The sequence below is a fragment of the Tupaia chinensis genome, unplaced genomic scaffold (genome assembly GCF_000334495.1).
Source record: "Tupaia chinensis unplaced genomic scaffold, TupChi_1.0 Scaffold000294_5, whole genome shotgun sequence".
Classification (NCBI taxonomy): Eukaryota; Metazoa; Chordata; class Mammalia; order Scandentia; family Tupaiidae; genus Tupaia; species Tupaia belangeri.
In genome coordinates this window covers 168427-185247 of record NW_006159782.1, presented here as the reverse complement: position 1 = coordinate 185247, position 16821 = coordinate 168427, and the positions used below count along the sequence as shown (strand labels likewise).

General features: G+C 48.1%; 1 protein-coding gene across 3 annotated transcripts in view; it reads right to left on the bottom strand.

The window, feature by feature from the left end:
* The window catches only part of POLDIP3 (DNA polymerase delta interacting protein 3), a 32104-nt gene that overhangs the window by 10129 nt on the left and 5154 nt on the right, over positions 1–16821 (bottom strand). For all 3 annotated transcript variants that reach the window (XM_006150693.3, XM_006150694.3, XM_006150695.3), the window contains 5 exons: positions 10098–10488; positions 9257–9343; positions 8004–8099; positions 4689–4868; positions 4070–4147 (listed from right to left, as the gene is read on the bottom strand). In XM_006150693.3, coding sequence (XP_006150755.1) covers positions 4070–4147; positions 4689–4868; positions 8004–8099; positions 9257–9343; positions 10098–10488 — 832 coding nt within the window. The remainder of the gene's footprint in view (positions 1–4069; positions 4148–4688; positions 4869–8003; positions 8100–9256; positions 9344–10097; positions 10489–16821) is intronic.

Genomic DNA, 16821 nt, shown 5'->3' with positions numbered 1-16821 from the left:
GAAAGTGAGAAAACAAGCCACCAGGTCCAGGACTTAAATCGTGGTCGGCCATGTTGGAGTCCAGCGCCCTTAAGCACCACACCACTGCTGTTCTTATTTATTTATTTATTTATTTATTTATTTATTTATTTATTTATTTTGTTAGAGGGCACATGTATTCATGAAAGAGAGAGAGAAGAAAGCACATTCTGTGGGGCATGGCCACAGTGAAACCCCTTCTCTATCACACTTTCCTTTTGAGTATGCACACACACGCATGGCGTACTAATTAAGCTGCCAGATCCATCTAAGACTTGAACCACACGGTCAGCCATGGATCCAGATGCCTCAACCACCAGGCCACAGAGCCAACCCGTTCTTTCTTTTCTTTTCTTTTTTTGAAGAGGTTTTTGCTATAGGGCACGTGCGCTTGTCAGAAAGACAGAGAGAGACAGAAAGTGAGAAATCACCCCGCAAGGGGGACGGCCACACCGTAATCCCTTCTCCTCCATTCTCCTCTTGGGATCATGGGTATGCACGCACATGTGCCCAACGTGAATTTAAGTCACCGGGTCCGGGACTCGAACTGTGGTCAACTACATGGGAGTCCAGTGACATAGCCATTATGCCAACTGCTGGTCCCCACCCTGTTGTTCTTTTAATATTATCTATTTGGGTATAAAATAACTTATGGTAGTTATCTTTTATTTTTAAATGCCAGAGGTACATGTGTCAGAGAAGCATCCTCCAATGAGTCACATGTGAAAAGCAGGCAGTCAGAATTCTCCCAACTCCTCTAGCTCTTTGCAGGAGCTTTTCAGTTACGGAGTCCTCTGCAATCCTTTTCCTCCATTGCAGATGTGCCTAGCATGTTTTCAAGCTGCTAGGACCAGGATTTGAACAGTGGTTGGTTGTGTGGGATCTGGCTTTCTATGCATAGTGTTTAACCACTGTGTTACGGGGCCAGCCTAAGGGTGGTTACCAAGAACAATTTTCTCCGAACATCAATTACAGGTAATTAGGTTTTTTTTTCTTAAGGAATTATTTATTCAATTTTATTTATTCATTCATTCATTCGTTTTAATTTGACCAGAGAGAGCTTCTCCTCCATTCTCCTCTTGGGATCATGGGTATGCACGCACATGTGCCCAACGTGAATTTAAGTCACCGGGTCCGGGACTCGAACTGTGGTCAACTACATGGGAGTCCAGTGACATAGCCATTATGCCAACTGCTGGTCCCCACCCTGTTGTTCTTTTAATATTATCTATTTGGGTATAAAATAACTTATGGTAGTTATCTTTTATTTTTAAATGCCAGAGGTACATGTGTCAGAGAAGCATCCTCCAATGAGTCACATGTGAAAAGCAGGCAGTCAGAATTCTCCCAACTCCTCTAGCTCTTTGCAGGAGCTTTTCAGTTACGGAGTCCTCTGCAATCCTTTTCCTCCATTGCAGATGTGCCTAGCATGTTTTCAAGCTGCTAGGACCAGGATTTGAACAGTGGTTGGTTGTGTGGGATCTGGCTTTCTATGCATAGTGTTTAACCACTGTGTTACGGGGCCAGCCTAAGGGTGGTTACCAAGAACAATTTTCTCCGAACATCAATTACAGGTAATTAGGTTTTTTTTTCTTAAGGAATTATTTATTCAATTTTATTTATTCATTCATTCATTCGTTTTAATTTGACCAGAGAGAGAGAGAGAGAGAGAGAGAGAGAGAGCACGCGCGCGCGCAAGTGCAGAGGGAAAGTGGGAAAGTAAGCCGCCAGATACGAGACTTGAACCGTGGTTGGCCATGTGGGAATATCCAGTGTCTTAACCACCATGCCACCTGCTGGTCCCCACAGGTAATTAGTTTTTCACTAGTATGTTCTAGGTCCTGTGTATAATGTGCCCAGCACACGCTAAGTGCTCAACAAATGACAGCTGTTACTGCTGGACTGTCAGAAAAGTCAAGACACATTTTCATGTAGAAAAATATGTCATAACTTCCAACGACCTAATATGTTCACGATCAGGAGAAAATGTCTCGCTATTTACAGCTTGCCAAGTGTCACACAAAGCAGGCTCCGACTTCCTTCTCGTGTGCACCATCCATTGCACTAGGCCTACTGAAGGGGAGCGAGCATGCTGTTGAGCTTGTTTAGCCCTAAACTCAAGTCACACTGCACTCGTGTGTCTCACAATGCAGACGGTTAACAGGCTGGCCCTGCAGCACAGTGGTTAAGGGAGCCAAATCCTACAGGGCTGACCATAGTTCCAAGTCCCAGCCCTGGTGGCTTGAGGAACAAGCCAGGTACAAATCATGACAGGAGGGAGAAAAGGAGGAAAAAAGGCCGTTGTGTGACCATGCCCACCAAGGGGTGCTTTCTGTCTCTTTCTGGTGAGCATATGCACCCTACCACAACTTAAAAAAAAAGTGCACGGGCCAGCACCATGGACAAATGGTTAAGGCAGCCCAATCCCACATGGCCAACCACATGGTTTGAGAAATACGCTGGGCACATGTGCATGAACAACCAAAATCCCAAAAAGAGGGAGGGATGGAGGAGAAAGGATTGTGGTGTGACCATTCCCCTTCGGGAGCTTTCTTTCCCTCTCCATTTCTCTCTGGTGAATGCATGAACCCTCTAGCCAAAATCAATCAATCCATCTATTAAAGAATTAAGAAATGTGGTAGCCAGTACGGGCTATTACAGAACCTGGGTATTAGCCAATTGGAGGCTGAATCCTCCAAATGCATTTATTTTGTAACCTGATAGTTCAAAGGGTACCTAGATTTCCAAAATAATGGCTTTTTTGAGGGCTTGAATACCATTGAGGTTGAAAAGGAATTTTAGCTGCACCTGGGGCCCCCTTTACCAGGTACCTCATTTGGATTTTGCCCATTTTGCCATGGGTAGGGCAAAGTGGGACAGGATGGACCAGAATGGCAACCAAACAGGTCAACCAGAAACCACCAACCCAACTACTATGGTTTGAACAGCAGATGTAGATTCATGTGTTGAGATTTGATTCATATTGTGATGGAATTAAAGGAGCGGAGACTTAATCTGACTATAGGACTAAAAAGTGGGAGCCTCTGTAAGTTCATTAGGATTAGATAAGGTCAGAGTGGACCCACACGAGTGACTCCTGGTAGCTTCACAAGCAGAGACCAGAACAGACATGGATCCAGATACACATGCTCTGCTCTTGCTGTCTCGCCATGTGATGCCCTACATGTGCCACTCTGGGGCTCTGCAGGGATTCCCCCCACCAAGAAGACCCTCACCAGATGTGGCACCTCAACCCTGGACCTCCAAAAACTATGAGCTTAATACACCTCTTTTCTTCATAAATTACTCGGGGTGGTATTCAGTTGTTATCAACAGAAAAGCAGACTAAAACTTCATGTCTCATTCCTTTTTACTTTGAAATCATCATGTAAAACCCCCAAAGCAGCAGGAGGATCCAAAAACTCAGGAAAATACAAACTACTGGAATTTGCACAGTGGGGCTAGAAGATCCCATTTAGGACTCACTATGGCTGATATCCCCTGACCTGAGATCCAGGCCTGGCAACTAGCACTAGAAGCTGTACAGAACAGAATGAACAGTTGCCCACGCTAACTTTGGACCTGCTCCTAAGGCTGGTCCCTGGCTGGCATCGGGAAACTGATTCTCACTGGCCCACCAGAAAGAGTAGCTCGCTGTGCCTGGACTGCCAGACAATATGGCTCATGCTGAACACCTGCGCTCCTTCTGGGGGTCTGGAATCTGTCATGTATGCCCGGCAGGGAACGCCTGTGCGACCAACCCCCAGGAAAACCCCCAGGTACCAAGCCTTCGGTAAGCATCCCTGATTTCACCTGTGTCATCGTAACCTGCTGTTGGAGAACAAAGTGCATCCTGTGACTTCACTGAGAGAGACTGTGGACGCTGTGCCTGGTTTCCCCTGGACTCTGCCCTACATGCCTCTCCATTTGTAATTCTGCTGCTTCTTGCTCTAATGGTCTCATTCCTGAGTATGACGACAGCTGAGTCTTGGCACAGCATCAAAGCTGGGGGTGGACTGAGGGACCTGCGCCACAGAGGCTGTGTACTTACAACAATGTCCTCCTCGGTCACTCGAGGGTGCAGATTATTCACAGTCATCTTGGTGCCTTCCAAAGGGCTGAGGACAGGCTGTTACATGGACAAGAATATTAGCAGAGTCAGAGAGCAGGCCGTACTCATGGAGCAGAACTCACTTCAAGTATGTACCCAGGAAGGCACAGAGAAGACCCTAGGAACAGCTGATCACAACTGGGCCCCTTGGACCTCTGCACCCATCACACCCCCAACCTTATGCTACAGGAACAGACCCTCTTGTCATTTCCCAAATGTGAGCCTCTGCTTGGGATGCTACTCAAGTTTTAAGACCCACCCGACTTTAAGCCTTCTCAGACTTCCCAGGTGGAATGAGATGCTCTGTCCCCAGTGCTCCCAGTAGCTCTCCTCTGGAGAAGCTCTCCTGTATCACCGGATACGAGCTCTCTCTGTAGGTCCCTACTAGCCGGAAAGCTCTTTGAGAGCAGGGGTCCTGGGGCCTTAGTCTGCTCATCTGTAAAATGGGGCTGGTGATGCCTGCCTCACAGGGGTGTTTGAGGACCCAATGGGGTACATACAGCATACTGGCCACCCAGGACAGGCTCACTCTCCACTGGTCTGGTCACCTTCATCTTACCTCAGCAGGCGGAAGCTCTTTGGGGGGTTCTTCCTTGTTCACCAGGGTCCGGGACATGTTGGTCAGGGCCTTTGTTCGAACAGACGAGGGGAGAGCAGGAGCTGTGTAGGCATCATTCTGAACCACTTTGGTAAGAGGAAGGGCCTTGGACATGGACAGCTTGGAACTACTCAGTCCAGCCTGAACAAAGATGCAAAAGGACTCTGAGAAGCCATGCCTGGGCCCTACGAAGCATCCTTAGGGCTGACGACTAGGAGCCCTTGATGCCCTCAGCTCCCCAATTCCATCAGAGGTCTGGAGCTGAAGAGGTTGCTGATATTAGCGACACCCACAAGGAAGAGACTAGAGGGAGAGAAACAGGCAACCCAAGCATGTGCTCACAGAAGCCACTTTCTTTCCACAGCGCTTAATCTCTTGGCAGGAAGCTTCCATACAGCCTTGACCTGGCAACTTCCCAGGAGCCACAGGCTCACCACACCATTTGGAATTTCTAAAAACTCTACAATCTTGGGTTTGTCAGAAGGGCAGAAGATTGAGGTCAAGTTCATTCTTACCAAGGCTCCTATCACAATGGGCTGATCACCAGATCCAGGCAGGCGGGGCAAAGGGAGGCCCTTGTTTTGGCCATACGGAGGCATCGCACACATACCTGGCCTTACCATGACAGTCCTCCCACCCTGCTGCCAACTGGGGATGTACACCGACTTCCTTGTTACAAGGCGATTCCAAAATGTTTGGGACAAAATGGAAGTATAAAATTGTTTGGGTGCAAAAATAATTTGAAAGCTGAGCCAGCCGGGGGCATGCTGGTTATGGTGGCTGAATCCCATGTGGTCAACTGCACAGTCTGAGTTGTGGACCTGGTAGCTTGAAAAACAGGGCATGTGTGTGTACAGGCTCAAAATCCCGAGAGGGGGATGGGCGAGTGCACGTGCCCATGGCAAAACTTAGAAAAGTTTGAAATCCATGCTTAGTTACAGGTTTCTTCCTTTTTGTGAGAGATTTTTGCTATAAGGCATGCACGGAGAGACAGAGTGACAGAAAACAAGAAATCACCTCCTGGGGGAATGGCCACACTGCAATCTCTTCTTTTCCATCTTCTCAGGATTTGGGGCACGCACACACACAATCCTGGCATGAGATTCAAAATGCCAGGTCCGGAACTGGAACAGTGGTCGACCATGTGGGAGTCCAGTGTACCAACCACCACACCACCTGCTGGCCCCTAATTATTTCATATGCTCTTTCCATGAACTTTTCCTAAAGACCCTGCATAGTGATTGACTGAGGAAAAAGATGCATGAAACAGAAGCAGCAGGTAGTCTTAACAATTTAGGGAAGGCTTCGGGTCCTGACTTGGGAGAGAGGAGCAAAGCAGCAACCGGAGGGCAGGTCTGATGAGGGCAGGGCCAACTCACCAGGCTTCCCCAAGCTCAAGTGAACCATCTGCCCCATGCTGGACTCCACATTCTCCGAGCTGCTGTGTGAGCCTCAAGAGCCAGGTCAGTATAGCATACAGGTGGTCCCAGGAGTCAGTCTACTTAGGCTCACTTCCTAGTTCTACCACTTACACTGGGTTGAGCAGGGTTGAGCATGTTCATCCAACCTCTCTGTGCATGCTTCCACATCCGTAAAACAATGGTAACGATAATACCCGTCTCATAGAGCAGGAGGAAGGGGAGTCTTAGATGAGTTTACATGTTTTCTCAAATAGGGCTAGTCGTTAACTGAGCTGGCTTATGGGAAGCCAAAGTGAGCAGTCTAATTAACAGAAAGGCCTGATTGATCCCTTTATAAAGAACTGGTACGGCTAGCCCCATAGGCGAGTGGTTAAAAAAGAAATCAACTGGGTGAGCCTGTGGCCTCATGGTTAAGGTGGCTGGATCCCATATAGCCAACTATATGGTTCAAGTCCTGGACCCAGTGGCTTAAAAAACACACTGGTGGGCACAGCAGGTGGTATAGTGATTAAGGTGCTAGCTAGACTCCCACATGCTCAACCACAGCTTGAGTCCTGAACCCAGTGGCTTTGAAACGTCAGGTGGGTGCATGTGCAACCAAAATCCTGAGAGGAGAACAGAGGAGAAGGGTCTGGGCATGGCCATCCCCTCTGGGGGGTGACTTCTTGCATTCTGTTTTAGTCTCTCGACATGTGTGCTCTATAGCAAAAATATCTCTAAAGAAAAGAGATGAGATGGATAAGGAGAGAGGTGGAAGAGAAGGGAATGCCTTGTGACCATGCCCCATGGGGAGTGCTTTCTCCACCCCCTCACCTGTCTCCCTCTGAGGGCACACACGCCTTCTGGCAAGTTAAAATGAGCAATAAACTGGCATTGTTCGACTTCACACATTCCTGTAAGCGCTTAACTAGTAGAATATTTGGCCACACACTCAAGGTAGCAACTAAAATTGAGTCTTTGCGTCTCTGAAGGTAAAACAAAGGACACAGCAAGGGCAAAACATGCCACTAGGCATGGCTGAGTAGTCCATTGGCCTCCCTGTTCATGACACAGCTGTAGCTTTTGAGCTGAGCAGCACAGAACCCTCCCACCCACCCACCCCCCAATACTTGCACATGCTGCTTTCTTCCCTCCTCTGCATGAGGTCTGACCAGTGCCCTAGCCAAGCAAGCATCTCCAGCATGTAAGCTGTACCTGCTGAAGCACAGAGGAGAAGTAAGGTTCATTCTTGTTAACACTAAGCAAGGGAGTCCAGGAGCAGAGAGCAGGGCCAGAGCTGCTGACCATGGAGGCCAGGGAGACGCAGAATTATCTTGCCACTTAAAAAGAATATGAGATTCCTTCCTGCGTGATCACTCACACTTTCCCTGGGGTCTCAAACACGACTAGAAGCTACAGCCCTACAATGTACTCATGGTGAGACCTTAAGCAAATCACAAGTCAGCCCTTACAAAATCAGAGAGTTGGACTGGTTCCAGTTCTGAAAAACTTATGGCCCAAATGAAGAAATATCCCTGCACTGAAAGGTCTTATTCTTGGGCCAATAAGTGGCATGGTGGTTAAGGGGCTGGACTCCCAACCGTGGTTCGAGTCCTGGACTTGGTAGCTTAAAAATCGTGCCAGGCACATGTGCGTCCATGCCCAAAATCCTAGTAAGAGAAGGGGAGGAGACGAGACTGTGGCACGACCATGCCCCACTGTGGGGTGCTTTCTTTCTCGCTCCCTTTCTCTCTGTGTCTATGCTCTGTGCATGTGCTCTCTGGCAAATTAAAAAGAAAGGTCCTATTTTCCACAACTTTCCCCATTTACCTGATCAGACACACACAGAGTGTAGAAAAAACATGAAATGTCATACCATGTGGTGGAGAAAGCTGCCTGAAGCTACAAACTTCATTTGTTTAGTAGGAATGGGGACTGTAACGTCATCATCTTCATCCAGGTCATATAAATTCTGAAAACAAAGAAACACAAGCTACTGTGGCCCATAGGCCTTCAAGAGACCCTAGAACAAGCACCAATGGGGAGATGATTGCTGGAGGGAGCGAGGGCTCCTAAGAAAAGTGGGTACAGGAAGAAATGCCTTGGGAGACCGGCCTTGGAGGCTAGAGCTCAAGCACTAACAGGGGCCTAATGAAAGTGCCAAAACTTCTAGGCACATCAGAAGCATTTTTCTACAAACAAGTAATACTGGTATCACGAGTCCCTGAAGGGCCAGCCGATGGCACGGTGGGTAAAGTGGCTGTATCCCAGGGGCTGGATCTCAGCTGACTACACGGTTTGAGTCCTGGATCCAGCTGCTTGGTGTATAAGCTTACAATCCTGAGAGGAGGGAGAGATGGAGAAGAGATTGTGGAGTGACCAACCCCATTGGGTGTGCTTTTTCACTTTCTCTCTCACTCTCTCTCCACCGAGCTCTGGCAAATTAAAAAAAAAAAAAATCCTAAAGTGTCTGTTTCTATCCTTTGGCTTGGAAAGCCCATCTAGTCATCTGGTCTAGAGAAATAAAGCCAAACTCTAGGAAGAGCTTTATTTATTAAAACACTCTTCACAGCAGAAGAATTTCTAACAGTGAATCAACAGGACACGGCTTAAACAAACTAGAATGTCAACTCACTGGATAATAGTTATTACAAATGCCGGTTACAGGAAATGGGAAACATCACAGAAAAATGCTTGAATGGGAAAAAAGAAAGAATGTCATAAATTGGATAAGAATATAACCACAACCAAAACTACATATTAAATAAAAAATAGTAACACACACAAAAAAAAAACAGGAAGGAATTACAGGAATTTCAACAGTGGCCAGCACTGGAGAACAGGAGCATGAGGGACTTTTCCACCAATTTTCTATATAAAGCACAAACAACTTTTACAAAGAAGAAGAAAAAAAGCTAGCACAAATTTAATTTTCCTCTGCCCCTCATACCTCTCCACCTCCAGACAGAAGCATCTCAAACTTCTAAATTACAAAAAGTCACATGTACCACTTCCTCCAACGCTGTAAACAGGGAACTATAGCCCAGGCCTCAGTTGGTCCTCCCAAGCAGGCCTCATCCAAACATGCATGAACACACATGCACACAAGCATTCGCACACTCACACTACCTGTTTAGCCTGGTGGTTATTGACGACATTGATCCTCATTCCAGCAGGATGAGCATGAAGTGGGACCATGGCCTTCTGCTGTGGAACCTGGAAACACTCAGTGGTCATAATTTGTCATCCCACGGGGTCCACTAAGAGCCCTTTAAGAGGAGGGGGGTCACTGAATTTCAAGTGTGATGGAGAGGCAGTTTTGGTCTTTGGTAAAAGGCACCACATAGTGCCTTACCCCCAAAAGCAGCAAAGTGACAGGAAGAATGGTCACCCTAGACACCATGTGGTAATATACAAGGAGGCTTCCTGAACCCACCCAAAAGATGCCCACTGCCACCACTCTTGCCGTTCCTGGCACCAAAACTGTTGAGAAGATGAGACAGGATTGTTTCTGTTCTCTCTGAGGGCAGCTGTAGAGGAAGACTAGGGCAAGGAGCTAGAGCTGAGCGGGTTCCGTCCTGGGCCTCGCACTGACTGGCCATGCAATGTTGGCGCAGTATTTCATGTCTCTGAAAGCTGGGGCAATAGTCCTCAGACTGGAATGGGGGATAAATAAGATCAGGTCTGTTATGTGCCTCCACACAGCACACGCTCAACTGTCGGCCTTTTCTCTCTTCTCTACGCCACTATCTCAGTTCATTTCCACAAACATCCCCCCTATCTTTTACATAAAACTGAGACAATACTTCACTTTCCTCATATAGTTTTTTGGCTATAACGTACATTAGAAGCCTCTATAAGCAGCAAAATACTCTACCAACACTTGGAAAACTGAACCTTTGCTCAAACACTGCTAGCCTCCTCCCTAAACCTACCTCGGTTACTAACTTTGTTACTAACCATGACCTACCTGGATGGTTTTGGTGAGCTTCAGGGCAGGGGTCACCGTCCCAACGGGTGGGCTCATGAAGGCAGCAGGGGAACTCCTCTTTAAACTGATCTTCTCCCGGGCATCGGCCACCTGGCGGGGCTTCGAGGACACCGTGCTCTGCTGTTTGCGGGAGTTCAGCATCTCTCTGGCATCCTGTACTTTCCCTCTGATCCGAAACCTGGCATCTTTCTGCAAAAGCTTCTCCCTGGCATCCTTAACTCCCAGCTTGAGCCGGGCATCTGAGAGGCCAATCTTCTGCCGGGCATCAAACCTTTGCTGGAAGGTGGCTGTACGTGTTGGCTGGCTGAGAAGGCTCTGCTGGATCCCAACTCGGGAACGGACACCTCCCATTCCTGGTCTGGCATTGAGCCTGCAAATACAAACTGCAATTGTAAGTGGATCTGGGTCTAAACAGTAACTCACAGAACTAGGGCCACAGTACTACTGGCAACAGAGAAGGTCCTAGAGAAATCACAAAGTGGCTCCCTGCCTTTGTCCAAGAAAACAGTTAAATCTACACAAATACTTATCCTATTTCCACAGCTTTTAACTCTGCATTATAAACAAAAATAGGGAGAGACTATCAGTTTCTAACACTAGACTGTCCTGCTCTATAGACCAGGTATTACTCAGACACCTTTTTTTCTTTGAAGTTTTTGCTATAGGGTGTGTACGCTCGCCAGAATGACACAGGGAATCAGAATGAAAGAAGTCACCTCCCAGGGGAGATGGCCACGCTGCAATCCCTTCTTCTGTCGGGATCTTGGGCATGCATGTACACATGCCCAGTGTGAGTTTAAGCCGCCAGGTCCAAGTCTTGAAGTGCAGTAGACTACATAGGCATCCAGTGACATAACTGTGACATCATCTGCTGGTCCCTCTCAGACACCATTTTGAACAATAACCTCCAATGATGCCTAACAAATAAAATAAACATGTTCCCAAAATATCATAAACCTACCCACCTAAAGAGCAACCTCAGGGGACTGGAAAATGGTGTTAAGAGTTACCTTGCTGGACTCCCACACAGTTGATTGTGGTCTGAGTCCTGGACACCCGGTGGCTTAAAACACACACCAGGCACGTGTATGTGCATGCCTAAAATCCTGAGGAAAATGAAGGAGAAGGGACTGTGGCATGGCCACTCACCCCACCTGGGTGTGTGTGTGTGTGTGTGTGATTTCTCTCTCTCTCTTTAGCGACTGCAAGCACCCTATAGCAAAAAGCTCTCTTAAAAAAAAAAAAAAAAAGCAGCTTCAGTTTCCAAAGCTCTTCCAAATCCTTGTTTTCAATCAGTCCTCGTGGCAACCAAAGATACAAGTATTATGCCCATTTTACAGTGGGAGAAGCAGGTTAGGACAAGTTAGATCATTTATAAGGGGCACTTCCAATGCAGGCAGACACTGCTACTGGGCTGGGACTAAGAAAGCCAACGTGTAGGTCTGGCTCAGAGCTAGAGGCCTAACAGATTGAGGCTAATATAAAGACTTAGAAAAGAAAAATAAAGTTGATATGCAGTAACAAAAATGTCAAATTCGAAAACTGCTAAAATTGAAAGGAATTAAACAGGTCCCACTCTCTTTCTGGGGCTCCTCTGCTAGCCTCTGGAGCTTGAAAGTAGAGAGGACTCTTCCAAGTACAAGCAGCAGCTCCTTTCCTGGGGCCTGGAGTCAGCAGACTTCTGCTTCACCCCCTCTCTTTCATCTCCCTCTCCCCACCCCTGTACTACTGCCCTGCCTGGAGATGCCTATGCTGGTTTCTTCTGGAAAATCCTCCCGTTTTTCTAGGACACCTCTTCTTTGTGCCCCTTACTATACCAGCTTGTCTTCTCTTCCCACCCTGGGCTGGGATGCCCCCACTGCCTCGTTCTTTCTCAAGCGGTGGGGTGAGACTGCTCGCCAGCTCCTCTGCTAATCAATAGCACAGTATGCTCAGAAGTGAGCCTGCCTGGTACCAATAGAGCAAATCTGGACTTCATCTTGCTGTCCTGTGAATTACAGGAAAACACCTGCTGCTTCCAAAGTCCCAGACCTAAGGCAGTCCTGCAGAATGAACATGGTGGTTCTCCTCCACTCCTGGGTTGAAACCCAATTCCCAGGATGATGGTGTTAGGAAATGGGGCCTGTGGGAGGCGATCAGATCATGAGGGCACGGCCTTCACAAACGAGATCAGTGCTCATATAAAGGTCCCAGAAAGCTCCCTGGCCCCCTCCTACCATGAGGACACAAGTCTAGAACAAGGACGGGGGGGTCCTCACCACACAGGAATCTGCTGGTATAAGCTAATGTAAAGACTTAGAAAAAGTCTTGATCTTAGACTTGATCTTGGACTTCCCAGCCTCTAGAATCCTGAGAAGCAAGTTTCTGTGCTTTTGTGTACTTTGTTCTAACAGCCCCAATGGACTAAGACAGGCAGTGATGCCCTGTACCAGTCTTGTCTATGGAAAACAGCAAACTACTTTAAGATTCAAATTCCTGTCAGTGGGGGCCAGCCTGTGACTGAATGCCACATGGTAGATTATATAGTTCAAGACCTGGACCCAGAGGCTTGAGAAACATGCCAGGTGTGTACACGCCCACATGCTCAAAATTTTGGAGAGGTTTTTGATATAGCGCACGTACACTCGCCAAACAGAGACAGAGACAGAGAGGCAGAAATCGAAAAATCACCTCCCAGGGAGGATGGCCACGCTGCAATCTCTTCTCCTCCATTCTCCTCTCGGGGTCTTGGGCACGCACACACACGCGCCCAGAGTGAGTTTTAAGCCACCGGATCTGGGACGCAAATTGCGGTCGACTACATGGGAGTCCAGTGACACAGTCATTACGCTAACTGCTGGTCCCACAAGGGGATGCTTTCTCACTTTCCTTCTTTCTGCTTCTCTCTGGTGAGGATACATGCCCTCTGGAAAAAAATTTTAAAAAGTAGGATGCTTTCCAGTGGGTTCATACAAGAATTGGGATGAAGAGGGCTGGGTGGAAGTGCCATTTATAGAACCTTTGGTTTATGACGGAAGGAGCTGCTTGTTCATCCCTGCTGCACGTTCTCAAGTACAGTGAGAGGGCTGTCCCACAGCCTGGAGATTGGGGGAGCCAGATTCCACACGGCTGACCACAGGCCAGATCCTGGGCCAGTGGCTAGACACACACTGGGTGTGTGTGTGTGTGTGTGTGCGTGCAAGCGCGCGCACACACGCGCACAGTTCCCATAGGTTGGAGAGATGAGGAGGGAGGGCTGCAGCGTGACCATGACCACGCCCTACAAGGGGTACTTTTTCCTCTTCCCCTCTCTGGTGAGCGCACACACCCTCTGAAAATGAAAAAGACTGAGAGATGGAAGCACTAGAGAAACAGCATAGGAGTGAGGCATTCAGCGAGGCCGGCACACACAATTCGGGAGAAGAAAACTGCCCCATCCACCCTCCATTGCACTGGGCTATCCAAGGTTTTGTGGTCCATGGACTCGAGTGCCATGGGTGCTAGTGGGCGAGCCTTTGTTTTTAATTTTGCCAGGGAGTGCACGTGCTCACGAGTGTGTGTGTGCGTGCATCCTCCATGTCTTTTTTTTTTTTTTTTGAGAGGTTTTTGCTATAGGGCACATGCGCTCGCCAGAAAGACAGAGAGAGAAAGAGATAGAAGGCGAGAAATCACCCCCCAGGGGGGATGGCCACACCCAATCCCTTCTCCTCCATTCTCTCAGGATCTTGGGCATGCACGTACATGCGCCCGGCTTGAGTTTAAGCCAGGACTAGAATCGCGGTCAACTACATGGGAGTCCAGTGACATAGCCATTACGCTAACTGCTGGTCCCCTTCCTGTCCTTTATAAGGGGGTAGAAGGAGGCCAGCGGGGACAGAGGAGGCACCTGGCTTTCCCCGCCCCCACTCCAGCATTCCCTCACTCCTCCCCAGTTCCCAGGGTACAGCCTCCCCGCTTGGACTTCCCTCAAAGCACTTACCCAGCTGCACCACAGGATGTGGGAATATGCCTGCATGACTGAGCTTTGCAGGGACACACCGGAATGACCAGGGCTCAGAGAGCTTGGGGTGGCATCTGGGAGCCTACAGAGCTGTTCTAGTCTCTTCTTCTGGGCTCACCACCTCTGAGGTGAGCTGTCGCCCCCTCCACTTTACGGTGGAGCCGTATCGCAGAGCTGGTAGGGATGGCTGGGACTGGACCCCAGGCCTACCTGACTCTTCCACCTTAAGAGGCTCCACGTGTCCTTCCTTCCTACTCCACACCGCAGGGGAGATAGGATGGAGAAATGATGGCTGCCCTGGAAGGGTTTCTCCTGGAGAAGCCAGCCTTCACTGACTAGCCCAGTGCCCTACAAGGACCCTGGCCTCCAACCACCCCTCCCAGCTGGGAAGCAGGCACCCACATGGCCAGGGAACAGGAGCGGAGTGGCTCCAAACCTTGGAGTGCATCCACGAAAATCTCACTGGCTTGGAAGAGGGCTCAGATCCTGACCCTCTTGCAGGCAAGGCCTCTGGGAAGAGTGATGAGCTGGTCTCTGACCAGAAAACCTTACAAATGGAGCCAGCTGCAGAGACGTCAGAACTGGAAGAATGCACTGGGAATGCCATCCACACACGTACCAAGCCAAACCTGATTTTCTTTTTATTCCTTCTTTTTGAGAGTTGTTTTGTTTTGTTTTGGCTATAGGGTATGTGTGCTTGCTAAACAGAGACGGAGAGACAGAAAGCGAGAAATCACCACCCGGGGGTATGACCATGCTGCAATCCCTTCTCCTCCCGGGATCTTGGGCACGCATGCACACGTGCCTGGCATGAGTTTCAAGCCACTGGGTCCAGGACTCAAATTGCCATTGACTACATGGGAGTCCAGTGATGTAACCATTATGCCACCTGCTGGCACCCCAAACATGATTTTTTTAAAAAAAATATTATCTTACACCTTCTATTTTATTAAAGAATTATTTTATTTAACTTCACTCATTCATTCATTTTAATTTGACCAGAGAGGGGGAGAGGGAGAGCGTGGGAGAGCGAGAGAGAGAAACCAAGCCGCTAGGTCCGGGACTCGAACTGTGGTCAGCCATGTGAGAGTCCAACGCCCATAACCACCACGCTACCGGCTGGCCCCAAACCTGATTCTTTACCGTAGATTCTCTATTTTTTTAATAATGATTTCTTTACTTAATTTTGCTATTATTTATTATTTATTTTTTAGGTATGTTTTTTTAAAAATCTATTATTTTATTTAACTTTATTTATTATTATTATTTTCCAGTTTGATCAGAGAGACAGAGAAAGAGAGAGATGGAAAGTGAGAAAGGAAGCCACCGGGTCCAGGACTTGAACCGCAGTTGGCCTTGTGGGAGTCCAGTACCTTTATCACCACGCCACCTGCCGCCCAACAGATTCTCTATTTCCTGTCTTCTCTGAATTCCACTTCCTGCCATCACTAGGGCACCCGTCATTACCAAAGGGTTCCTAATATTTACAACTAAAGGAAGTGGGGATAACTTATCACATGATACTCAAAGACTTTATAATACCATAAAATTAGGTAACCTGACGGTATTAATTTTGCTTTTAGTAAGTCAGAAGCTTGGTAAGGTGGTCCATGCTGTAGTCCTAGCTACTCAAGAGCCTGAGGCAGGAGGATGCCAACAGACCAAGACTTTTTCTTTCTTTTTTTTTTTTTAAGAGAGAGATTTTTGCTATAGGGCACGTGTGCTTGCTGAAGAGACAGAGAGAAAGTGAGAAATTACCCCTTGAGGGGATGGCCACTCCACAATCCGCTTTTCTCCTGGGATCTTGGGCAAGCCTGCACAGGTGCCCAGTGAGTTTCAAGCCTCCAGGTCCGGGATTCAGATCGCAGTCAGCCATGTGGGAGTCCAGTGCCTTTTCCATTATACCACCTGCTGGCCCCAGCAAGACCCAACACACCACTCCCCACACACACGCACATGAAAAAAAAATTAGTTACCCAATTTCACCAGGTGTTCAAGTAATAAAATGTTGCTGGGGGAAAAACACAGGAAAAAAATGAATTAAAAGCAATTAGTGCCAATAACAAAAGACAGTAAGACTTTTTTTTTCTTCCATAAGGCACGTGCATTCACCAGAGGGCGGGGGGAGTGAGAAATTACCCCTGGAGGGATGGCCACACTACAGTCCCTTGTCCTCCATTCTCGGGAGCATGCACGTGCGCGCACGCACACACACCCCAGGAGTGATGTTCAAGTTACCAGGTCCAGGACTCGAACCAAAGAGAAGGGCTATGTGGGATCTAGTGCCTTAACCTCCCTCCCACCTGTTGACCCCCCCCCAGCATGTTTTTAAGCTGCTGGGTCTAGCACAGAAAGTATATTTTGGTGAGGGAGGTCATGGTAGTTGCGGACTTTGGAGCTACTTCTGGTGGGAGTGAGTAGGCCACTTCCCCTCAATTTGGTAAGTTCAGCTCCCTGGTTACACAAGTTCTTTCAACCCCTTTCATGAACAGCTTTAGGGGGCTTCAGTGTTCAAGCTTTTTATAATCATAGCTCCTCTTCCTGCATGAAAAGACAGCTATTCATCCCAGCAGGCAGCAGCACTGGTTATAAGGCAGGCATTAGTCATCAGGAATTTTTCAAATAAACACTCCTGCCAGGGGTAGGTCTTTAAAATAGAGAGTCAATTATGCCCCCCCCCCCCTGCCCCCCAGAACCACTGAGGGCGCCAGAAAAACGCCACGC